Consider the following 27,207-nt stretch of genomic DNA (forward strand, 5'->3'; position numbering starts at 1 on the left):
GACCTACACTTCCACTCCTTATGGCCCCACCGACTACAACGTTAACACAGGTCCGTCTCAGGTATGTAAGGGACGACTCTCTTACGGCTCAAGCCACAAATCCACAGGTCCTCAAGGAGGTCGCCCTGTACCGAGGGAAGGAGTTGTGGGCGCGCTGTCCGACCCACAAACCGTCTCTTCAGCGGCAGAAAGCCCGGAGGTGTAGCCAAGCAGGTAACAGACACATATGTAGGTACGTACATCCAAGGGGTACATCAAAGACAGTAGGCTGTGGCTGAGTGGTTAGTGTGCTGGGCTCACATTCACCACGCCATGGACAACGTCGGTTCGAATCCCCACGCTACCACCTGGGATTTTTCAGTCACCGCCGAGTGGCTTAAAACTATCTACATGCTGTCTAGAAGACCACCCATCAAATCGGACTCTAGAAGAAACCGTCCAGGTTTCCCCCCATGGGGAGGCGGTGGCTGAGTGGATAGCGTGCCGGCGCCGCGTTCAGGACTACGCGGGTTCGCGCCCCGCCCGGTGACACCAAGCTGGGATTTTTCAGCCGCCGCCGAGTGGCCCAAGACTACCTACATGCTGTCCAGAAGACCACCTATCAACCCGGACTCTAGATTCTAGGATTAAAGATGAGCTCCGGGAGGGCAGCATGAGCCAATGCAAGATGGCACCTCTATAAACACTTACCTGCGCCATTACGGGCTGGGCCATACCATCAGGCCCCTCCAAACAAGCCTACCGGCGCCACAGGCGAAGACGTAAAAAAAAAAAAAGTGAATCAATGAGTTCCGGGGGGCAGCATGAGCCAAGCATAACTGGCGCCACTATAAAAATTGCCTGCGCCATAACGGGCTTGGGCCGACCATCTGGCCCCTGAAGAAAGCCTACCGGCATAATTATCAAACACAAGCCCTTCGTTAAACGTAATGTAGGGAACGTTCCGACCTTCTTTGAACAGCGGAGAGGCCCCAGGGTGTTGTTTGAGGACAGACATGAACAAGAGATGTTTGGAAGCAGTTGACTGTTGTTGGGTTGTAAGTGGCCACAGCAATCGACACCGCGACGCCTTCAACGAAGCCTGCTTGCGAATTAACAGGATCACCCTCGAACTCCGACGTCCCCATACCGGCCTGGCGACTGGCACCACTGCCTGACTAGCTGATGGCCGACTGGGGAGTGGTCCTGAATACGTGATAGGAACGTGAACCGGACGGGAAAAAACCGTATGATCTCCGTATAAGATCTATGAAATCTAATTTCTATTACTAACAGCTTAACAAGAATTAACATTTTGTACTGGCCTGGCTGGGGCTATTCTTAAAAAAAACAAGTGTTAATAGCACAAAAACTGTGCTAGATCGGCGTCGCATGACCCTCCAACACCCCCCAACAATTTATATTATGCAATATAAAGGGGTCTAAAATGGATGGCGCCACTATAAACACTTGCCTGCGCCACAATGGGCTGGAGCCGACCATCAGGCCCTACTATGAAGGCCTATAGCGCCACAGGCCAAAAAAAAAAAAAAAAAAAAAAAGACTCATCAGGGCTAGCAAATGTTATTACAATGTCATGTCTACAATGCATGGGTAAGCCAGGAAAACAACTTGAAGAGAACAACAACAAGAAGATGGACAATCTGTTGATCGGCGTCTGCGACGCCGATAAAAATAAATAAATAAATGAAATCCGGGGCTATTCATAAAACATTCGGGGCTATAGCCCCGAAAACCCAGGCCTATAAATACACCACTGCTCAATTCCATACGTTTTATAATAATAGCGATGTCCGGACCATTCCACTGTCCGAATCATTACTGCTCTCTCGTACATGTTAACTCCTCTTATTTTATGTCCATTGAAACTCAACAGAACGGGACTAAGGCCTATTTACATATTTTCAATTTCAAACATTTCGGGCCTATATACCCACATTTGGTTTGGCATTGGTATTGTCCTTGTCATTAACCCGCGAATTTTGGAAAATCAACCGCTATGGTGCGAATCATCATAACTCCCTTATTTCTGGTGCTACAGAAATTTTTTTGGTATTAATCGACGGCAAAATGAAAGGGCTATATTTATTATTTAGCGACAGGGCTCGAAAACCGACTCGAAAGGGTAAAAAATCGAATAAATTCGCAAAAAAACGACGGAATTTTTTTTTTTGAGTTCCCAACCTTGAAACCCGCTCATTTTTTGAGAATTTCAAAAAACTTATTTAACAAATGATTTAGCCCTGCCAATGTGCTTTCCAATATGGTACATAACATTTCCCTACTCCCATTAGTTTCGTCGCTAGAGCTCCAAACGTAAAGCCTGTCTAGAGCGATTTTGACGAACTCCAGACACTTTGCCTTTTTCGTCTAGTGTGGCCTTGCTATTGCCTCTAATAGGCTGTAGTTTGGTATGTAGCCCCTCTTGGCAATGTAGTTTGACCAACTCAAAGGATGTTTTGATAGCTCGATTGCAAGTTCGTCGTCGAGCCGTCACAAAATAGCCTGTTTTTCGGCCCTTTTGCCGCGAATTGGATACGTCCTAGTTTTTTGCTTATAACATTTTTTTTATTTTAATAATGCTCCCAATTTTTTCTGATTATTAATCTGTATTAAAAGAGCTTTCATTTGCCACCAAGCAAGCCTTCCTAGCTTCAGTAGTTTTCGCTCGAGCTCGACCAGAAGTCGCGACGAACATTCGCCGAATCAAACTCATTTTACGCGCCGCGACGAAAAACCATCCTGACGCCACAAAAATTATTATACCTATCTGCATAAAACATCATATATGAACACTTCAGTATATTGACTCTTGTATTAAAACCATTTTAAGATATCTATATAAAAAGTTACTATTTTTATATATCTAATCATTTCACTATATAGGTCAACCTATTGTTACGAATGTGCTGTATGTGAATGATTGTATGTGTAATGTGATGAAATTGCAGCATGGTGCAACTCTACTTGTTGGGACAACAGAGACAGAGGAGGCGGTGGCTGAGTCGTCAAAGTAACGGCCTCGTGTTCAGGAGGACGCGAGTTCAATCCCCGCCCGGTGCCACCAAGCTGGGATTTTTCAGCCGCCGCCGAGTGGCTTAAAACTACCCACATGCTGTCCAGAAGACCACCTATCAACCCGGACTCTAGATTCTAGGATCAAAGATGAGAGCTGGAGGGGCAGCATGAGCCAAATGCAAGATGGCACCACTATAAACACTCGCCTGCGCCAGAACGGGCTGGGCGGACCATCAGGACCTACGGAAAAAAGCTTGGACCGACCATCAGAGCCCGGGGCCACCGGCCGCCGGGCAGGTGCTGAGTCGGCAGTGAGAGTTGCGAGCGAGAGGCGCTGAGGGGTGTGGAGAAGACGCGACTGGAGAGTGTTCAGCTGAGTGCCCCGCTCGCGAGCTGTGTGCATCCGGTGTGCGTGTCTGCCGTGTCCATGCACTGTGCCTGATTAACTGTTCTATGCCCTTGAGAGTTGCTGTACTGTGTGAGGAACCTGTCATTAAACTAGAAATTAGTGTTGAACGTGTATCCTTTGTACCCTGCCTCGTTCCACCTCCCCTCGGTGTTCTGTGTCGGCCGCTGAGAGTGACTGGTGCCCGTGTGGTTGTTCTAGGGGATCACGCCGTCTGCCTGCCCGTGGATCGTGTGTGGTAGGGGGTGGCGTAACACTATATTAAGCTCCTTATTATACATGTTATTATTATTATTTTTTTTTTTTAGTATTCAACCATATTTCTTCATTTATATTGGGACTAACACAAAAGTACACGCTTTATATGTATGTATATATATATATATATATATATATATATATATATATATATATATATATATATATATATATATATATATATATATATATATATGGTATCAAAAGAAAGCAAATTAAATGTATTATTCATAAATGGGAAGAAATATGGTTGAATACTAAAAAAATATATAGAAATAACATGTATAATAAGGTGTTTAATATAGGTTGATTTATATAGTGAAATGATTATATAAAAATAGTAACTTTTTATATAGATATCTTAAAATGGTTTTATTACAAGATACCCAACATATTGAAGTGTTCATATATGATTTTTTGTGCAGATATATTAATTTTTGTGGCGTCGGGAAGGTTTTTCGTCGCGACGCGTGAAATGAGTCAGATTCGGCGAATGTTCCTCGCGACTTCTGGTCGAGCTCGAGCGAAAACTACTGAAACTAGGAAGGCGTGCTTGGTGGTAAATAAAAGCTCTTTAAATACAGATTAATGATCAGAAAAAAATTGGAAAGCATTAAATATATAAAAAAGTTATAAGCAAAAAACTAGCACGTGTCCAAATTGGGACAAAAGGGCCGAAAAACAGGCTATTTTGTGACGGCTCGACGACGAGCTTGGAATTAAGCTATCAAAAGATCCTTCGAGTTGGTCAGACTTCATTGCCAAGAGGGGCAACATGCCAAAATACAGCCTTCTAGAAGCAATAGCAAGGCCACACTAGACGAAAAACGGCAAAGTGTCTGGAGTTCGTCAAAATCGCTCTCGACAGGGTTTACGTTTCGAGCTCTAGCGACGAAACTACTGGGAGTAGGGAAATGTTATGCACCATATTGGAAAGCACATTGGCAGGGCTAAATCATTTGTTAAATAGGTTTTTTGAAATTCTCAAAAAATGAGCGGGTTTCAAGGTTGGGAACTCAAAAATAAGTTTTTTTCAGTCTTTTTGGCGAATTTTTTCAATTTTTTTTACCCTTTCGAGTCGGTTTTCGAGCCCGGTCGCTAATTAAAAAATATAGCCCTTTCATTTTGCCGTCGATTGATACCAAAAACTTTTCTGTAGCCCCAGAAATAAGGGAGTTATGGCGATTCGCACCAAAGCGGTTGATTTTCCAAAATTCGTGGCTTAATGACAAGGGCGCCGCAAAATCAAGAGTAAGCCGTCCATTACTTGAGATGTCACTGGTATAGTGAATTGGTATTTCCATGAGTAGTTTCATAAGCCTAGTGATGGTTTGGCTGGGCTTTTGCACCACAACTGTAATAAAGTTTAATGAGAACCTGACTTTATCTCCTTTGCCAATGCATTGACCCGGTACGTCTCTACCTCAGCAACAATAACACATTCCATCTTTTCATAACTTATAATTGGCCCAATAAAGTTTCATAAATGGTCTCAGCCCATTAATTAAAAGCTTATTTGTTAACTAGAGCAAAGACAATGATCTAACCATCATTATATATGTGTCAAAGGCACATATATGAAAATTGGTACGGGCATCAACTGTGATCCTATGCATCATATGGAAGCATTTGCTTCGAAATTTGATGAAATTCTATTTTTTGGAAAACATTGACCTTGGGCGAACTTTTCGAGGTCCAGGTCAAAGGTCAAGGTCAAAGCCATGCAAGGTGCATCATATGGAAGCATGTTTCGAAATTTTATGAAATTCTATTTTTTTAACATTGACCTTTGGCGAGCTTTTCGAGGTCAAGGTCAAAGGTCAACGTCAAGGCCATGCAAGGTGCGTCTTTCCATGAGCTAAAATATGAAACAAGTCTGAAGGCTCTACGATGATTAGAACCGAAGTTATGGCCAAGATGACGTTTTGTGCGACCTTGACCTTTGACATCAGGCCATGCAAGGTGCATCATATGGAAGCATTTGTTTCGAAATTTGATGAAATTATATTTTTTTGGAAACCTTGACCTTGGGCGAGCTTTTCGAGGTCAAGGTCTAAAGTCAAGGTCAAGGCCATGCAAGGTGCCTCATATGGAAGCATTTGTTTCGAAATTTGAAGAAATTCTATTTTTTAAACTTTGACCTTGGGCGAACTTTTCGAGGTCAAAATCAAAGGTCAAAGTCAAGGCCGTGCAAGGTGCGTCTTTCCATGAGCTAAAATATGAAACAAGTCTGAAGGCTCTACGATGATTAGAACCGAAGTTATGGCCAAGATGACGTTTTGTACGACCTTGACCTTTGACATCAGGCCATGCAAGGTGCATCATATGGAAGCATTTGTTTCGAAATTTGATGAAAATCTATTTTTTTTTTGGAAACTGACCTTGGGCGAACTTTTCGAGGTCAAGGTTAAAGGTCAAGGTCAAGGCCATGCAAGATGCGTCTTTCCATGCGCTAAAATATGAACCTTTGAAGGCTCTACGATGAGGAGAACCGAAGTTATGGCCAAAATGACGTTTTGTGCGACCTTGACCTTTGACCTTTGACATCAAAAATTTAATGGGTTCTATTCTGGATGGACACGAAGCTTCCCTGAAAAATTGGTTGAGATATCCGCAAAATTGTGCACAGGAGACTGCTCACGAACAAACAAACAAACAAACAAACAAATAAATAAATAAATAAATAAAACATACCGACCCGACCGAATTATTTTATGGCTAAACCACCCCCAGACGTCAACGCCTTTTGGCACGAGTTGTATTTTCCGGGAACACAACGAAGACATGATAATTGAGGCCGAATAAACACTTTCTGGTATAGCGGATTTATAATTAGTCCACGTAAAAATTAGCGCCCAGCCGATGGATAAATGAACCATTCCACTACGCACTACGAACAAGTGATAGCGCCTATTATCGCAAAGTTAATTATCTTATACTTATCTTTTCTTGGCTCTGTATCTCTCAAAACCATATATGTATCTTTGAAAGCCTAAGATAATAGAAAAAGTTATACTATACTTACATAATGGTCTTCTTACACTTGTATCCGTTCCCAGCGTCAGGGTCGAGCCACCACAACCTTGAACCTTCACCAGGAAACTGCCTACCCCTGCACAGCACTCGACAGATAACTACAGTGTTCCCATCTCTCCCAACCCCAAACGCGCAGCAAAGTTGCTAGAAACGCGCTATTTTACAGCAAAACGCGCTCCATAGTAAAGATTTCTGAGGTGTTCGTTGTACCTAAACGATATTAATAAATTTCGGCAAGCAAAATTTTCATAATCCAGATTACATGAAACATAAGTACCACTCAACACGTATACATGTCTAACAGCTGGTGATGGACACATGTAAATATTATACTAGGTATTAAATATTTGTTTCATACTTACATTTACAAGGGAAAAAAGTCCACTTCTAATTCAATACAGCCTACAATACAACAATACAACCCGGAGCGTAACATCCATAAGACTGGATAGCGGGAGCTAGGAGCGTTTATGAGCCTGAGACTGCATGGCCTATATAGCTGCCGCCTGGCTGTGGGAGGACTGGGAGACGGGGTGGCACAGGGACAGGGTATATAGAGACGCGTCACGCGGTGTACATAATATATATACCAACTACAGGAAGCAGCCACGTACGGCGATGACTCACGTACCCGTCACACTGCGTAAATATATATTATTAATATTAACTTGTGCGTATAAATTATAAAGTGTAGAATATTTTTTCCAAACTCAACATTTATATTATTTTTCATTTCACATAACGCGCAAGAAAACGCTCCGAGCATTGTAATTTCGCGCTAGAAAACGCTCTAGGCGCAATTTTGTAAAAATAACGCGCAGAACCAGTTGAACGCGCTAGAATTTGCGCGTTTCGCGCTAAAATGGGAACACTGCTGAGATAATGCTCCTTGAATAAGCCGCGCGGCAGCTACTGGCAGCGATCGGCCAACTAGTTTTTTTGGCCAGTTCGACAGTTCAACACATTTGAAAGCGCCCAAACCAAACCATATTCACCACAATGCTTAGTTATTTCTACTCAATATCAGATACTAATAAAGTGTTCCTGTGTATTTTCCAAAAATTCCCTTTTTTTTATTTTTTTATATACACACCTAACACTAGAGATAAAAGGAATTTTTTATATACACACCTAAGACTAGAGATGCAAGGAATTTTCGTCGTATATTGTGTTTGGTTGGGGAACCTACAAATTTAATGTAAAACCGGCCCAATTTACCTATTTTCTCTTCATTTACTATAATTTTTTTCTGGTTATTAGTTCTCATAATTGCTGCTACATTTCTATACAAATAACAATGAACGCACATTTGTTTTCCTTTCATTTGTGTGGTCTTTCTTCAGCCACAAGAAGCTGCTGGGGGTAGCAGGGATTGGGTGAGAGGAGGGGAGAGCTAGAATAATAAAACAAGTAACATTTTGAGGGGTTGAGTGAAGCGAAGATTCACGTCGGATGGTTACATGACTTGAGGTGAAAATATAAAAAATACAGCCGATGCTTGTTATCTTGCTCCTTTAACATGTGGATTGCACTCCTAAGATTAAAGGTCTTATGATGAGCCTGTAGAGGTGTAGTGTTGAGTGTTGGTCTGATGAAATGGGTATATCGAAGTTCTGAGGTTTAAACCATATGAAACTGCAGAATGGTGATTTTGAATGAGTGTTTTTAAGAGTCAAACAGCAGGGTGGGGGATGGTAGGGAGACCATCAATAACGTGGATTGATAAGATAGAGGAACCCTTGAAGGAAAGATGGGAGGGTGTGTGTAAATGCTGCAAATGGGGAGTGAATGGACAAGGAGAACTTGAGATTTCTGCCATGGCTTCCTTCCCAAAGGCAGACAGACTTCATAGAGGAACAGGGTGAAAAAGGCTGAAAAACACTAACTCAAGGGGACCCTCCGCCTGTTACAATTGAACATGAACTTTTTTTCGGCTCCTCAGAATGTTTTGCCTATACCTATTATTGATATGTTAAAATATTAAAAACCTGAAAATTTGATGAGATTTGGAAGAACAGTTTGAGAAAACATTTTTCTTCAGAAAAAACGTCATGATTCTATGAACTCCTCCTTTATTTTCGGTAGTATGTATGGCTTTGTCTGCTGGCCCACAAAATATTTATACCCATAGCTACACTTCGTCTGTAAAACATTTAGACTATGTATCATCATTTTCATGAAAAAAAAATTACCTCAATGAATTTTTTTAAGCCTCGTTACAGAGAAAAAATATATAAAATTATGACTAAAAGATATATCATAAATGTTTTATGGACAAAAACTGTCTTTTTCGTAGCTTTCATATGATATCATCACTTTTATCATCACTTTTATCATAGGTTAGAAACTAAGGGAGGAGTGTTCTTCAAATACCAAGAAACTTGCGTTTTGAGAAAACATGTTTTCTCAGACACTGCCCAACGGGGGAGCAGCACACAAGTAAGCGCTCTCGTTAAGGGATGATGCCATAGCAGGAACAGTGATATATTTTTAGAGAAACACCACAAAAATGAAGCAAACAAAAGCCTATATAGTGTGAAATGGTATAAACAAAGCCGTAAAATAGAAAAATATGGAATGAAGAGGGAGGACTACTCAGGTACGCTTGATCCTTTTTTTTTTTTGACAGGGCAAATTTCGTCGCAGACACCCGAAACTTTCACAGAGTATGGAGAAATGATAGAGGAGTCTTTGGTAACTTTTCTCAAAAAGTGATATCCTTAAAGTTTTTGAATTTTACAGGCAGAGGATCCCCTTAACATATTTCCCTTTTCTCTCTTCTGGCCAAAAATGGTGTTTAATCAATTTATATTCTTCCTATTAATTTTATTGAATCTTCTGAAGGTGTACCAATCCAGAGTCACGTATGAGTGTGGATCCACCTTTATTACAGGAAATATGTACAGGGGCTAAAAACAAGATGGCTACTTACACTATATAAACAAGAGTACAGAAAAAATGTGTACTGCATGCAATCTTGTTGGTTGCTGTTGCCTAAATTGTCTTATATTGCTTACAGGTAAATAATTATAAAGTGTGTGTGTGTAATGTGTGTGTGTGTGTGTGTGTGTTCATAGCCCTTCATAAACTACTAAGAAAATAAATATCTCAGTGATTACAAATTAATAAAAACTTCTGTATATATGTAAATCCTATGATTCACTTGAAAACAAATAGAAAATAACTATCCATATTGCAATTTAGAAAAATAAATAAAATTAACAAAGGTGTAGTGGTCAGTGCCCTTCCCTCAAGTGTACAGCACTGAAAACATCACTGGCGTAATCACCCCACCAAAATAAGGGACGAAGAGCTGGGCGCAGCAGCAGCATCAGCCCCTCATGACTCCTGCATCGTCTCCCTTCATGAAACAAGAATTCTAATACACAGTATTAGACTTATAAAACACATACAAGGAGGGAGAAAATCAAGTAGAATCCCTAAAGGTTGAGGAGCTAATACTCACTCCATTCACCATTACTCATGACTCACTCAGCACCAAGGGGCCTCCACATACATCCCCACCAGCAGTCATCATCTGCTGCTACCCTGATCAACAAGTGAAAAATGAACAACAGTCGTGGATGTATAATTAAAATGTAAAAATAACAAAGAAATTCTACGAAAGGGTAATTCAGAGTAGGGATAATGCAAATTAAATCTAATTATGATGAATCAGGTCAAAGTGTCTAGTAAAAAAAATACTACGGCATGCCACGGCAGTGCTGAAAATAAAGTATCGAAAGGCCTTGCAAGCCTTAAGTGCATCAACAAACATGATATAAAAAGAAACAAATCAAAATTCAACAAAACCGGCAGACAAAAGATGTTAAAGGCCACAGCAGGGGAGTGGTGCCAGTGGGGTTGGGAGCGGAGGTGCCCTCAAAGACAGGTGTGGATGTATCAATGGGTGCAACAAATAACTCTTATGACTAAACAATACATATTTATCAGACCATTTTGGGAACCAGTGGTTGGAGGAAAGTTGTGTTGGTGCCCTTAAGGTTTTTAGAATGGTGCATAGCTGCTGGGGAATCGCAGTGGGTGGGAGCTGCCAATGAGGGAGGAGATGTGTGTCCATCCTAAACGGCTATACGCTTCAGTCAGTTTGGCCTCATTGTCGCGGGTCCACTTCTCCTCACACTGCCGAGCAATTAGCCGCATTGCCAGGCCGTCAAACTTGCGTACTTTGTAGTAGCTTATGAAAAACCCACACACCTGCACAGGACAAAATTGCATTAATATGTGACCTTCCCACACAAGTGCAAATAAAATATAATATATAAATGAATCAGCAAGTGAGAATGTTAAATCAAATCGAATCAGACTCCTAAAGGCCTTAACCATTCACCTGAGCACTACTGAGCAGAGGACAACACACCTTTGAGTCAGTTGGCTCTACAAACTTCATTATGTCAGCAGCAATACTGTCCAGTTGTTCAAGGGTTTCTTGAGAGGGTTCAGCAGGTGCAGCAGCATGCACTTCAGCACAGAGGGCCAACCCCTGCCGGGACAGAGCCTCCAGCAACGTGTTGCGTTGCTTGTCCATCTGAAGAAACAGAATGCCCTGGTTACATACCACAAGTAAGATCTTCATGATTATTAAAGTTAACAATCATAATTACAAAAATTGATTTGACTTTCAATCAGAGCTGTGAGATGCTGAAGGTTTAAGTAAGGAGCACTATTACAATGACTGTTTGATTGTGAAAATAAAACACTCAATTATATACAAAAGTAAATATTACTTTGAGGTAAAGGTCTTGGATTATTATTCAAACTATCATTTTTTACTTAGGTTGTTCAGAATAATATTTGGCATAAACTAAATTCATAGTAGTACACCTGCATCTTAAATACTTTCCCCTAACATTAATTCTGCAGATGACAATATGAACCTCTTATGCATGTTTCTTAAACTAAAAGCAGTCATAAAGTAATAAAAAGGCTATTTTGTAAATTCAGTCAAAACATGGCTACAAATAGCTGATTAAATAAAACATGTTTTCCATGAGTAAGCAAATAATGGTGAGGTTATGACATTGTTGATTCTCAGCAGTCTGACTACCTGAGGTAATCACATTTCTCTCCACCACATGATCTGATAATTATTCCCGCTGTGGCAAATCATATTGTTGTATAATGTAATCAGGAAAGTTGTGGAAAAAAAGGAAAAATTTGCTTTTTTGAAAATATTCCTTTGGCAAGAGATGTTCTTGAGATGTCCTGTATGCAGCAGTTGGATGATGTTTCTAATGACTAAAATAATATATTTCAGGCAACCTACTGCTGTGCTATTGCAGCTTAGAATTGTGGGGTGGCAACTCACCTGTGGATTGGTCATGCATCTTTTATTTCTTTTTCATTAAAAAATCTCACATAAGCCAACCATGTATCAGCAACAGCTAATTCTCTGAGAGTCCCTAATTCATTATTCACTTATTTCCCACCTTTGAAGGGCCCTTGTTAAATCCTTCCTACGTTTTTATGGCAATAAATATCTCAGTTTCCAAAAATATTAATTCCACTTCAAGCATTCTGACTTCAGACTTCACACATTCACCCCCTGAAACATACACACATCAAGCATAAACTTCAATGCCAGACTACACTCAACTCTAAGCATCCCTTAACCAAACCTTATTACTATATACCACACAAAATCTAATAGGCTTGAATAAAGCAACATTTAAACCTGCTAAATGAGAAAATATCTGTAACCATTTCTCTCATCATACCTTGAATTTAGGACTATATTGTAGACCCACCTGAGTCTTATATTTTGCAGCATCTGAGCGTGTGTCAGTCTTGGTGCCGTAGAAGGCCAGCAATGGTGCTGTGTCTACTGCTGAGACAATCTTAGTAGCCTGAGAAATGACAGCTGCCCTATTCTGGGCCCCAGCAGCATCAAGGGCCTGCAGGCGAGCCAGCTGGGCAGCCAGGTGGTCTGGATGGGCACCCATCACCTCCTTGTAGACCTGCTCACTATTCTCATTGTCTGCAGTAAAAGACAGGGGATAACCTTCATGTCTGGTATAATTTCACCTATGGAGCTAATGAGTTTGACTGCAAAAATGAAATCACAAAGATGGATGCAACTAACAAGCAAAAGGTAAAGTGACCACAAGGAAAAAAAGATGAGACATGCAATGTCACTATACAGCAAACTCTCACTTATCTTCATTTGTATTATTTGTAACTCAACATTATTTCCATGGGGACCAAATCCACAAACCTGTCACTGAGTTGTCAAAATATGTTGTTAAGTGTGGAAAATTATTTGCAGTTAGACCAATATGCACAAAACTATCACAATATCTGCATAACTTAGTTAAGTGGGGAACAAATCATAAACTTTCACAAAATTCGCTTCTTGCAGGGGTTATATGGGGAATTATGAGGATGAAAAGAATAGCAGTGAAAGGTCTGGCTACATTGACTTCTTGAACGGGACTGTACAATCAGGGTAACTGTCTGGGTTACTCCATCAAGTTATTCTTTCTGCAGTGTGACTACTTCCACTGGGCTGGCAATGCTGGGATGACCTCAAGCCTAAGCAAAACTGCCTAACTCAGGGATATGAGGGGTTAGTGTGATTGTAGCTTGATGTAGCTACTTCACTGTAATTTTATGAGGTCTAATGTGGCTGTAAATACAACCCAGGTATGCAAAATTTATGAAAACTTTTTAATCTGCATCTGGGAGTCATAAAAATTTCTTTGACATTATCCAGAGCCTTCATTCATCTGCAGGGGCTTTGGATGAATCAATGTAGTAGAAAACTGAGGGTTTGCTGTATTATGGATAATGTAGGCATAAAAACTGCAGAATAAAAACACACACCAATTTTTCATTCCATTGTCTTACCAAGCTTGGAGATCCATGCTGTCTGTAGGTCCTTAAGTGCCTCCAGGTACTCAGCATAAGTCTTAGTATCCTTCTTCTCCTCTGCATTGGTGTTGGTAGCAGATCGCTTCTTGCAGGGTAGCTCAGTCACCACCACACGGAGGAGGTACTGGTCCTGGGGTCAGAAAATACTTTCCTTAAGTAGGATGCTCTCTGGTGGTGGCATGCATGGTTCTGCTTGTGTTCCTCATCTATGGATTGTCTTTTCCAATATAGAGCAAAGGGGTTACTGCCATGAATTTACTCTCTTACTGTATCCCTAGAATTCTCTTTTCTGACAGATATTATTGAGGTTTTATTTTTATTTATTTTTTTGGCTTGCTATCTTCTGAGAAATTCTTTTGACAGATAAGCTGAAGTGGAAGATAATTACTGTCCCTTTTCTATGCACATAGTATTCAGGTCTCACATGCATTTTCCAAGAGTTTTCCTAACTCACTTTTTCCATCTCTGGATCCACTGGATCATAATTATACAATACTGTAAATCTTTACCCTCAAAGTGTCTCTGCTTTCTACTTTTCCAAAAGTTCTCCCATGTAAATATATCTCAAACCATCATAACATCAGGTATGATCCATCAGGCACACACTCATGCATGCACACATGTATGCACACACACACACTCACACACACAAAGAGGGATGGATGGGTAGATTGCGCATATTTCTGCGAGGACCTAAATAAGATTTGGGACTGGAGTATGAAATGGGAGATGGAGTTCAATGTGAAGAAATGTCATGTGATGGAAATGGGAAAGAGTGAAGGGAGACCAAAATGGACATACAGAATGGGAGATGGAGAAATATTAAAAGTTCAAGAAGAGAGAGATCTGGGAGTGACAATACAAGGTAAACAACAGTCTGAGTCATGTAAATAGGATTTTCGGTGATACGTATAGAATGGTATATAATATAGGAATAGCATTCCACTACATGGATATGGATATGATGAAAAAGATGATAACCACTATGATTAGACCAAAATTGGAATATGCAGAAACTGTGTGGTCTCCCCATGAGAAGAAACATGTAAAAAAAACTTGAAAGAATAAAAACGATGGCAACAGAAATGGTTCCAGAACTGGAGGGATTGTCATATGAAGAAAGGTTAAAGGAAATGGACCTGCCAACATTGGAACAAAGAAGAGAAAGGGGAGACCTAATACAAATTTATAAATTGTGGAAGAAAATGGAAAAAGTAGATAATGAGGAGTTGCTACTAAGAGGAGGAGGACACACCAGAAACACACGAGAACACAGTAAAAAATTGAGAAAAGGAAAATGCTTGAGACATAAAGAAATATAGCTTCCTGCAAAGAAACATAGAGGTTTGGAACAGACTAAGTGAGGATGTAGTATCGGCAAAGAGTGTGCACAACTTCAAGAAAAAGCTGGACAGATATACAGATATGGAGACAGGACTACATGAGCATAAGCCCAGGCCCTGTAAAACTACAACTAGGTAAATACAACTAGATAAATACAAACACACCTGAGCTCCAAGCACATTTGGGGAGGGTACTGGTTAGCAATTGCGAGTCAAGCATGTGATCAGACCATGGTGTATGACAAAAACACACACAAAAATCATGGTAAATGATATAATTGGCAGAATGTGGAAACTACGAGTAGCAGGCATTTCATGAATGTGTGGGTAAGAAGAAATGCAAATAAGAACAAGAACATAAGTAAAGGAGATTGTTAAAGAAGCCACTATAAGAAAAATGATGAGGAAAGGAAGAAAGAGAAGACAAGGCTCTACTGGAGAGTATTAGATTAAGGAGATGGCAGCTGAGCCTACTTTCACCTCTCCTGTTAATGGATCTTAGTGATAAGGAAGATGAGGAAGGAAAGAGGGAAGGAAATTGAACTGAAACAAGCATGTGAGGGAGAACAAACCACAGCTGACAGGTGCAGTTTTGTCTCAAATGGTACAACATAACCTACATGTCCTGACTGACACTTGCTTTATCAAAGTGAAATGTTGCCACTTTCAGTGTAATTTCCTCTAGTGGTCTTGGTTTATGATAACAAATGTTTTATAGACAATTTACTATTTTGAAGAAAATGGATCATGACATACTTTAAATTTCATGATCATATTGTGTACTATAGCAACACTCCTGATACAACTGGATCTGGACGAATAGTGTGCAGGGCACCCGTACAGGTGCATAACACGCATATAACTCCCTCCTTTCATCTACCTTCCCTCTATTGCCCCTACCATCCTCCCTCTCACACTCTCCGTTGTTTCATCCACCATTCCTCACACCCAGTCATGACCTCACATTATCTGTCATCATCAAAGCTACATGTTACCTTAAACCTTTATTAATTTTTTCCTATGTTATTGACACTGTTACCATTGTTTGCAAATAAAAAAAAACATTAACAAGATGCTATGAGCCAACAATCCTACCCAAACAGTTATGACGAGACTGGTAGCAACAGTCACTGCTATTAGACTGGCTTAATTATGATACATGCCAGTGCTGGAACCGGTACTCTTGGTTCATTGTCTTGAGAGCACTAGTATTAACCTGTGGGCTTCAGCTATGGGAAAGCCGAGAAGTGGCCGAGAAACGGCAAAATTACACTGCATTTTGAGACTAAAAAAAGAGCATGGAACGTACGTCAGAGTACTCCTCTCATAACCATAAAGCTGTTAAAAATATTTACTTTTACTCAAACTCCATTCTTTTTGGGTGGTGTTTGTTACAAAATAAACAGTCTCGTGATGCGTGGCATCTAGCCTAGAGTCGCTTGTTGTCTACTTTAGAGAATTTGACAAGTGATTACTGTGTGGATAGCTAATTCAGTCTGCCATGACCTTACAGCACCACCTATGACAAAAAAGCCCATCTCAAGATCACTCACCCACCACTATGACCCGGGCCATGTATGGTGGGTTGCTCTATGCTACCACCGCCTACAATTAGCTCGAATTATGGGTTTTATGGTGAGCCCTTTTTAGGGTCCACTGTACCACAGCCACGACTCGTGAAAGCCCAGAAAAGGGTCTGCCGACGTTCTCGGGTTAATGGCATCTGCCCGGCCCAAGATGATGCATGAGTGGAACAATCGGGAATCCCTTGTTCCCATGCATCCATCCATTTGCTAACTAAGTGAAAAAGTGGAGTATCAGGAAGCGGCAGAATATAACCGGCAGAGCCATAAAATGGTCCATGCTAGAATGGATACAACCACAGACCCAACCCTTGGCTTTGGTTGGGTTATAAGGTTAGACATGTGAGCATGCACATATCTGACCTAACCTACTTTTAAATCAAGACACAGACCAGGCATTTCATTCATCATTATATCCATTCTAGTACTGACTGGCTTAAAACCTAACAATCGCTCCTGCAAGACTATTGCTAGCTAGATTATTAGACTTTAATTGTATTAGTAACTGCTAAACATACTCACTACAGTATTCTAGCACACTGTATACCACCATAATATGCAAATGAAAATATGTAAAAAATATAAGAATCTGGATTAGTTAATTGTAAATATAATGTAAAGAATCAAGCAGAGAGCTTCTAAGTTCCTGCTGAAATCAAACTAACAATGTTTTATGAAATCTTGTGTTTCTGGAACCCTGTTATCACTTTCAACTGTATTTAAAAGCACTGGAGGAGTGGAGTAAGTTGTATAAATAGAAGAAACAAGTCATGCGAATCCAATTCACAAGTGTCAGCTGAGGATGCACAGCTCATCAATGTTAAGAGGACAGTAAGGAAGTGAAAAACGAAAGGGAGAAAACAAGGAAGAGCAGAACACTTCAGGGCTCGACATTAATGCTACTCTAATTCTTCCGTACATACCTATGAAATTAAATAAAAGGATTTTAATTTTGCACTTAGTCAAAAGTACTTACATTGCTCATTGTAAAGTGGTTACCATATTTATTTCTAAGGCTATTTATCATCATTATTCATTTATTTTGTTCTAAATGCCCTCTTCTATGAAACTAAAGGAATAAAATAATAAGACATTTCTTCAATTGGAAAAAGCTACAGCATTGATACACTGGAATCACTGTTGTCAGTATAATAGTTAAGACTTGTTGGCAGGGCAAGTGAAATTATGCATATGTTTGGCATGGTTCTATTAACTCTGGGTTTTCTTGGAAACTAAAGTGGCAATGTACATGTGCTTAAGGAGTTACTTTGAATTCTTTAAGGAGTTAATTTTAAGAAATATTTATGTTGTTGACTTGTGATTAAAATTTTTGTGACAATTAAGCCTTGTGAAAGAAAATTAGCAACACTCATTGGAAAGCAAAACAAAAACTAGAAAATTGATGTTGCATGCACTGTACACTGAAACAATATATATTAGGGTAAACATGGAAACTCATCCATTCTTTCCAAAACATTTCAGTACAGTGTCTAGCCTACATTCTATGTTGTCTCATATGAAGATCCCAAGACAAAACTTATTAGTATCAAGGGTTCAATATTAGCACTAAGTAGTCTACATGTTAACCTCAAGTACTGGCAGACAAGTGACAGAGGCAAGTACAGCCCCTTGGCTCCATGTTGTGCCTGTAGTGCCATGAACCCAGTCATAACTAAGACACACTGCTTCTCCTTCTGTTGGTGTATTATCAAGTATCTGGCTACTGATGGCAGCTTGTAATTTGTTGTTTGTGACCATGCATAGCACTTGAATATTTAACTAATAATATGAAAACAAATAAAGCATGAATAAACAACAAAGTATTTGCTTTGACAGAGTTCCTTAGTAGATGGTGAAAACAGCCATGCAAACACCTTGAAGACAGTGGTCCATGGGGACAGCTAATGTCGAGCTCTGAGAGTGAGCAAGGGGATGGAGATGCTCTTACCGGCATGGTACGTATGAGTCCAAACTTGTGGCTACTTACAGCTTTCCGCACTTGTTCATCCTTGGCAAGTGACAGGGTACCTATGAGGGCCTGTCCTGGGGTCAGCCCAAGGCCTTTCAGGGTCCTGAAAGAAATGGAAGCAACACTGAGGCTGAGGGATAATGGAAGAAAATCTTAGGTCATAAATTGAAATAAAACCATACTTAGTCATTTTTATCTCAAGGGTCAAGGGCAAGGGATTTTTACATTCAATGAAGGCTCAAGAAGTAAGAAAGAGGAAACTGAGCAATGGAGCAAGGCACAGAAATTGGAATTTTTGATACACTTCAAGGAAATGTAACTGAATCATATTACTCTCATTTTCAATTATGCCTTTTTATAGGTGGTTTTACTGTGGGACAGTACAATGTTTTTTCAGGGGAGCAGAGAGCAAGAATTCCTGTCACAGCCCTCAGGACAAGTGGGAATTCTATCACCCATTGCACATGGGAGTACCATGATGTAAAGGAATTTTGATAAGCATGGGAGCCACACAAGCACAAATCAATTGATGATAATGACTAAACGCATACTCACAAAGATGTAGTGTCCAAGTGGATCCCTTTCAAGAGTTTGACTTTGTCTCAATGCTATGAACACAACCTATTGCCCACCATGTATTATTCCATCACTTACTTGTCAGAGAGGCTCGGGGTAGTGAGATAGAGAGGCTGGCAGGTCCCTGGGGGCATGGTAACAGTCTGGGCCTTCTTGCCAGAGGCTACTGCTGCATTAAATGTTGTATACACATCTAACTTGACCTGTGGGGGTGTTGAATTAAGCAGGTATGAGCTAAATAAATTACTTAGATCACACCATTAACAGGAAGGCCTCTATCTCCCATTATTTAAATATTTCAATAAGGTAAATAGGATGGAAAAGGAAAGACTGGTGTATGGGAGACCTTTTTCTGAATGGGGAGAGAGGAATGAAACGTAAACATGGTATTGTCCAGTGCAATATCAAGGAGTTGAATAGGAAGGGTAAGGCTCTGAAAGAGTATTCTTAAATCACTCTATGATAGACATGATTATGTTTGTCAGTGAACTTTCTGAAACAAGATCTTTTAGTGTAAGTAAAAGGATTTTGAAAGATATTTACCAAGTAAAATTTAATCACAAAATATGCAGACATACTTCATAGGAATGTAGATGGATCATACTATGTTGCTCAAGAGTGTGAACTTCTAAGGACAAAAACTGGAAAGCAAAGGAGTGGTACATCCAGTGCTGATTGTACATACCTCCTGAGCCAATTTGGTAAGAACAGTGAGGGGCAGGTCAGACAGCTTTTCCAAAAGGTCTGGCCTCTCATGGCGAACATGGAGTCTGATGGTGTAGTCTCCCTTCTCCAGCTTGAGGGAGTACTTGTTGCTGTAGGCATCACCGCATCCCAGCAGCTGCTTGTTGTTATCATAGAGCATCCACAGTTGTGACTCAAGGATAGACTCGTACAGCACGTCACTCAGCAGCACACATTTGGGGGTCACCTGAGTTTTGTGTTAGGTAAGGGGTTAATATTGTGTCATCTGACTCCCTGTTCATTATTACAGTAGATTCTCATTTATTCGTATTAATTAAGCCAAAGTCCTTGAATAGAAATTAATGAGAATGAGAAATGAAAAGTCCAGATAATCCCAAAAGTATTTTCCAGACCTTTCAAAATGCAGACCAAGGGTATTGTTAGTTGCAATTTTGCAAACCCAGCCTGATTTGCTTTGAACAGTGATATTAGATTTCATGAACTTCCACACTGTAAGTTCATGAGATTTATGCATCTGCTTACAATGCAGGCTCCAGGGGGTAGTATGTATATTCTGCCTGTGTTTGGATTCAACAATTTTTACCTCTTTTGTTTGTCAAATTACAAACAAGTCCTATTTTTTTTTGCTAAGCTACAGGCAACTACCATCAAGTCACTGGGAGTCTGAGACTGAGTGACACATAGCTGTCTGGTGGGTGAAGGAAGGTTGCCAATGTAGCTATATATATATATTTTTTTGGGGGGGAGGGGGATTGTGTTATTTCTGAGGCTGTTTCTCAGGAAATAATTAGGTCAATTTATATTTTCTATATTGGGGTATTCTGGAGTTATAATTTGGCATGACATTATTTGCAGGCATATTTTCCTAGAAATATTTGGGCCAAATTTTTTTCTTCATGTTGAACTACTTTGGGAGAAAAAAAAGCATATACAGGAGTCCACTTTACAAACTGGTTTCATTTCTGAAAACTGTTTGCTGAGAGAAATTTTGTTAGGTGAACTAGTTATAACAAAGGTTAAATAAAGTATTGTTCAATGACCTGAATTTTGCAATTCATTTATAATAACCATGATGAGAAAATAACTGTTGAATGTGCAATGGTGAGGACATGTACTGTTTTGGATGGAAGGGTGGGAGTGAGTGGTGGAGGTTTTCCCAGTTAGTGGCAGTATGGAGGAGGGGGAATAAGGGGAAGTGCAGTAGGGGAGGGAGGAGAGTGGTTGGTGGCAATCACCTGACCTGACTCAGTTAAAAACTGGCCCCCCCAAAAAAAAGTTAGTGAATTTTGGTCATCTAACAAATGGTAGTAGGACACAATATTCGTTCAAGCAAATATTTGTTGTGTGAACACTAGTAAAATGGGGGTTACTAGTACTAATTTATTGGTTTTATGACAGTAATGCTTTATGCATTTCAGTAGAAAACATGTGTACACACTAATACAAAGTCAGGTGCAAGCAAAAAACATGTTCATACACACAAGGAGCAAGGAGGGGTAGGCATACTGAGACACAGATAACTCTTAAGCCTCACCTCAGCAGTCTTGGAGAGGGAGAGGGAATACGACAGAATGAGCTGATACACTGGCCTGGAGTCTGGAATGGTGTCCCTTGTCCCACCTAGAACCTCAACCTTGCTCTCAGAGGGCATCAGCACCTGTGTTGATGATACAGATTCAGTTCCAGTGAGGCATAAAACTACAAATTACTAAATTTTGAGTCTCTTGAGTACACACACACACACACACACACACACACACAAGGAGAAACAAGGTTGAGAGGGGATGACAAACCATTAAGACGACTTAATTTTCACAAAAAAACGTGGAGTTGGATGAAGGAGTCAGTCATGAGTGCCCCTTAGAAAAGAGCAACCATGAACTATTGGAGATGAAAATTTAAGAAGGATGTGAATATCAAGAAGAGGCTTATAAGGAAAAAAGAAAAAACTACGCTAAGGCAGATTACGTTGGACTCAAGGCTTTCTTTGGTGGGGAAGACTGGACTGATTTGAAGAGGAGTAATAATATTCAAGAGAAATATGACACTTATGAATATTTACAATAGAGGAATAGATATATATGTTCCATTCTACACAGTAAAAACTGAAGGAGACAAAACATGGTTTGGATGGAGGTGAGAGACAGCAAAAAGAAATAGAAAAAAGGCATGGAGGAATTTAAAGAAAAGACCAAATAAGAGCAATAGGGACAAATATAAAAAAGCAAGAAATGACTATGTGAAAATAAGGAGAAAGGAAGAAGCCAAATTTGAAAGAAGAATAGTTTTTAAATGTGAAGAAGAACCAAAAATGTTTTATAAATTTGTAAACGGGAAGTTAAAAAGAAATGAAGAAGAGGAAAGGCTAAAATGAATCATGTAAAGGTTGATAAAGGAGAGGCGATACAGTTGAAGAAAACCTTAGATGGAAGGAAAGCTATGGGACCAGATGGAATCTTGGGACAATTGCTAAAAGTGTAGAAATGAATTATTGTAGCCACTTTGTGACATAATAACATGTTCTATAAATACAGGAAAGGTGCCCTTAGAATGGAAAAGAGCGAAAATTGTACCAACTTATAAAAGTGGAGATAAATGGACCATTAAATTATAGACCAGTTTCTTTGACAAGTGTAATGTGCAAGATTTATGAAAGTATAATAAAAAACAATGGGTCGAACATTTAGAAAAGGAAAACATGATAAATGAAGGACAGTTTGGATTTAGAAAAGAGAAATCGTGTGTCACTAACGACTCTGTTTCTACTCAAGAGCAATAGACGTGGTGCAAGAGAGAGAAGGGGGGCCTCATTGTGTATATCTCTATTTGAAAAAAGCTTTTGACAAGGTTCCACACAAAAGGTTAATCTTGACACTACAGCAGTGGGAAGGAATGGGTGGAAAGGTTATTGAGCGGATGAAGGATTACTTAATGGGAAGAGAAATAGGACAGTGATTAGAGGGGAGAAATCAAATTGGAGGAGAGTAGAGAGTGGAGTTCCACAGGGCTCAGTTCTGGCACCAATAGTGTTCATAATATATATAAATGATATGCCAAAGGGTATAAAAAGTTATATGAGCCTTTTTGCAGATGATGCAAAGTTGACAGAGGAAGATTGTGAGGAGCTGCAAAAAGACCTGGACAGAGTATATAGATGGAGCCAGTTATGGGAGATGGAATTTAATGCAAACAAGTGCCATGTTATGGAAATGGGGAAAAGTAAAAAAAAAAAAGACCAAGGAAAACATACAGGATGGGAGAAGAAAACTTAAAGGTGGTACATGAAGAAAAAGATTTGGGAGTAATGATGCAAGACACACTATCCCCAGAAAAGCACATAAACAAGCTGTTTGGAGAAACCTACAGGATGATGCAAAATATAAGGGTATCATTCCATTTTATGGACAAAGAAAAGATGAAGAAAATAATAACATCAATGATAAGACCAAAGGTTGAATATGCTGCAGTTGTGTGGTTGCCTCACAAAAAGAAGGATATCAGAAAGTTGGAAAGGATACAGAGAATTGCAACTAAAATGGTCCCAGAACTCTCGAATATGACGTATGAAGACAGATTGAAGGAGACGGACTTGACAACACTGGAACAAAGAAGGGAGAGAGGAGATCTGATCATGCTGTTTAAGTTGCTAAATAAGTTTGATGAGGTGGATAGAGATGATCTCTTCTTAACTGCAAGAACACAAGGGATGAGAGGACATAGGAAGAAACTTAATAAAGGAACCTCTTTGAGTGACTTAAAAAGTATAATTTTCCACATAGGAGTGTTAACACATGGAACAGCTTGTGGAAAGAGGTGGTGGAGGCGAACAGTGTCCAACAAATGAAGGAAAGGCTGGATGAATGTAGATATGGAGACGGGACTATTAGAGCTTAGCTCGGTAAATAAGGAGCAGTTGGAAAGCCAAAAAGAAATAGCACAACTGAAGATGGAAAAATGAAAAAAAGACCATGATATAAATTTTGAAAATGGAAAGAGAGAGAGGAGTGATGGGGACAAACGAAGACATGGAGAAGATGGAAGAAATGATAAAAAGAGAGGTAGCAAAGAAGATAAGAAATGATCAGCAGAATGTGGGTGTAAAGAAAGAGGCAAAGATTAAGGATGTGGTCAATGATGAATTGAAGGAGTGGAGAAGTGAAAAAGACAAGAAAAAACAAGCTTTAGGGAAATTCTAGAACAACAGCAACAGGAACAGAGGCAAGATATAGAAAAAGAAGTTGTGAATGTACTAAAAAATAGAGAAGCAATGGTGAGGGACACGGCAGAAAAAAAAAGTGTGTTATAGTGTTTGGTGTCAAGGAAGAAAAAACCCAGTGAAGGCTCAGAGAGAGAGCGATGAGAGAAGTAAGGTAAAAAGTGTATTGAGAAATATGAATACTGAAAAGAGGAAAAGATAGAGGAAGAAGTAGATGAAATAACTAGATTGGGAAGATACGTGGAAGGAAAAAACAGACCACTAGAGATAAAGCTAAGGTCCCAAATGGCAACAGAAACTATACTAAATAGATCATGGAAACTAAACAACTCTGAAGAATATAAGCAAATATATGTGAGGAGAAATATGTCAGAGGATGAAAGAATGAAAGCTAAGGAAATGATAAATGAAGTGAAAAGAGAAATGATGAAACATCAGAAGAAGAAAAGAAGAATTTTTTTTGGAGAATGAAGAACGAAAAATTGATGAAGTGGTGGATAGGAGGCGAAAAGAGGGAGTAAGGGTGTTGATAGAAAGAGGGGAAAAAAGGGAGAAGGGAAGAAAGGTTTAAAGATTGCATACACAAACATAGATGGTCTTGTATCAAAGAAAATTGAACTAAATGATTATTTAAGGGAGATTGATCCAGATATTATATGTATATTATATATTATATGTATGCCCTGATAAAAAGTCTCCCCACCATAAAAGTGGCTGGTGCAGAGAGAGGATGGAGAAGTAGATACCTGTGCATGGTGCTTCAGGGTTGCCTGGGGGCTCATTTCTTCAACTCTCAGTCCTGACCACACATCTACTCTCTGCACATTGTCGCTGCAGAACAGAGTCACCTGTTGAAGGGAATCTGGTTATATACTTCTGACTGGGTCAAGGTATTTCAGTGTTAAGAAAATTTACTTTATAAAAACTGAAAATCAAGCAAAAGCAATCACTTATGGAAAATTTTAATTTCCTCAAAGATAATGAGTGAAGTTTGAAAACATGCAACACATTGAATTAAATGACATGAGGAAAATGAAAATTAATAAATTATAGCATTTGTTTTCATATGTTGCAAGTACAAAAAAAGTGGAAAAAATCTTAGGCATAAACTACATACCAAGACATTTACCACAAGCTGAGAACACTGATGATATGTTTATTCAAACAGAAAAAAATACCATCTTCCACTCAACATAACATTCATGAGGAATGAAAGGCACCTGATTAAATGTGAAAAGAATTATAAGCAACACACACACACACACACACAAATGGGGAAACAAGTACCTCTTCCTGTGATGGCCGCAGACTGTGGAATTCAACGAAGACCTGCACCTGTCCATCAACGAGACTGGACCACCAGCGAGCCAGACACACTTCCAGAGTGAAGCCGCCCCGTACACTGAACACATGATTGCTGCTCTCATTACATCCAAGATTGATAACCTGGGAAGTAAGAAGCAAACAATGCTGGTAAATATACAAGGCTGACCCTCCTCCCATAAAGACAAGATGACTATTCTGTAAGCTGATGTTCTATTTAAATAAATCATATGACATTTTAAAACTACTAAAATTTTATCAATTTCAGTTACAATGGATCCTTGCTGTTTGTGGTTTTACAATTTGTAATTCTTAACCATTCCAGAGTTTGCTTCATTAATATGAAAAAGGAACGAATTCAAACTTGGCAAAAAAGGGGCTCCATGAAGTCACACCCGTGGATGGTTTGTATAAACAATGTGGTGCCAGCCAGCCTAGCAGTGGCAGCATTTGGCATGAAAAATTGTCAGTTACAAAAAAATTAAAAAAAGACAGAAGCACCTAACTACCCCATGTAAACATTAACAAACATGATACCAGCCATCTGGGTGAAATGCTGTAGCAGCTGAGTCCCTATACCCCGTACTATTTGAGGGACGACTGTATATCTATCTATCTATCTATCTATCTATCTATCTATCTATCTATCTATCTATCTATCTATATATATATATATATATATATATATATATATATATATATATATATATATATATATATATATATATATATATATATATATATATATATTGATAGGAAGTCTTCAAACAGGAAAATGCACTTGAACATCATTTAAATATTCTTTTTGTTAATAAAGGCATTTTCCAGACATCAATTAAACATTAGTGGTAAGATTCTACTTTAAATGGCAAGGATCCATTGAACTACCATAACACATTGTCATAAGAACACATACTTTTAAATAAAGATCAGTTTCTTCACCTTAAAGGTATGCTTCCTTTCAAGCTCTGGGAGATCCTTTAATCTCCTTGGTCCCTTTCTTTGTTCTCACCTTATAATACTCAAGTGTCTTAACGCTACTCTTAGGTTTGAGTTGCACAGCGTGGAGTGTGAAGCGTTGGCATTTGTCTGAGTGCGAGGCCTTGAGGGACACGCTGGCCCATGTGGCCTCGATTGGCACATAGATAAAGTGTCGGCGGATATGTCCGGCCCTGAACACTTCAGCTGGACTGCAAAGGTAAACACTGAGTCAGTAGTACAGCCCCCTTCCCTCACACACACACATAAGAAGAGGGCTACAATAACTAGAAAGACATTTATGTAAAGCAGATCTTAGTAACTCTTTCCAGCATATTCTTAATTCCTGATTCTGCTGAGGCATGAGGTTTCATAATCACAAACAAAAGACAAATTTAGGTTGTGAATAAAACTATATAACTGAATGGAAAAATATCACTACTTATTAGACAAAAATAAAAATAACAATGAAAGACACATATCGAGAGAAAAAAGATATTTAAAATACCTACAATAATACACAATACACTCAAAATAAACAAATGTATGTAAGTTTGAGACAGTATCCACTGACCAAGAATACTGATATCCATGGTGAAGGTCAACAATGGGAACGACAACAGTGATGGGGACCTCAAACATGCATCCCTTCTCCACATTGGCAGCAGAGTATGCCTTCAGTGATGCAAAGTACACACACCCTCGCTCCAGCCCACGGGGGTCAATGCTCAGCTGGAAACACAAGAATAATCACTTAGTAGCTTCCTTGTCTTTTCTCGCTTTTCCTTCCTCCATGCAACAGCCATAAATGGGAAGCAAAGAACTATTAACCCGAGAACGTCGGCAGACCCTTTTCAGGGCTTTTGCGAGTCGTGGCTGTGGTACGGTGGACCCTAAAAAGGGCT

The 27,207-nt window shown here is 39.5% G+C and overlaps 2 protein-coding genes across 3 annotated transcripts in view; both read right to left on the bottom strand.

Annotated features, from left to right (window-relative positions):
- The window catches only part of LOC126994231 (guanidinobutyrase-like), a 28,168-nt gene extending 20,963 nt beyond the window's left edge, over positions 1 to 7,205 (bottom strand). Inside the window, exon 1 of one of the 2 annotated variants that reach the window (XM_050853610.1) lies at positions 7,081 to 7,205. The gene's annotated coding sequence lies outside the window, so the exon portion shown is untranslated. Of the gene's footprint in view, positions 1 to 6,707; positions 6,848 to 7,080 lie in introns of those variants that run through there. The other variant, XM_050853540.1, reaches the window with a different exon arrangement.
- Positions 7,206 to 9,585: 2,380 nt separating this feature from the next.
- LOC126994027 (tripeptidyl-peptidase 2-like) overlaps positions 9,586 to 27,207 on the bottom strand; it is a 39,197-nt gene continuing 21,575 nt past the window's right edge. The window contains 12 exon segments of the mRNA XM_050853300.1: positions 9,586 to 10,936; positions 11,100 to 11,267; positions 12,487 to 12,716; positions 13,586 to 13,739; positions 18,484 to 18,607; positions 19,159 to 19,283; positions 19,766 to 20,011; positions 21,320 to 21,442; positions 24,748 to 24,849; positions 25,289 to 25,447; positions 26,337 to 26,514; positions 26,877 to 27,034. Of these exon segments, the coding sequence (XP_050709257.1) occupies positions 10,727 to 10,936; positions 11,100 to 11,267; positions 12,487 to 12,716; positions 13,586 to 13,739; positions 18,484 to 18,607; positions 19,159 to 19,283; positions 19,766 to 20,011; positions 21,320 to 21,442; positions 24,748 to 24,849; positions 25,289 to 25,447; positions 26,337 to 26,514; positions 26,877 to 27,034 (1,977 nt within the window). The 3' untranslated portion in view covers positions 9,586 to 10,726.

This window comes from Eriocheir sinensis, chromosome 1 (assembly GCF_024679095.1).
Source record: "Eriocheir sinensis breed Jianghai 21 chromosome 1, ASM2467909v1, whole genome shotgun sequence".
NCBI classification, from domain to species: domain Eukaryota; kingdom Metazoa; phylum Arthropoda; class Malacostraca; order Decapoda; family Varunidae; genus Eriocheir; species Eriocheir sinensis.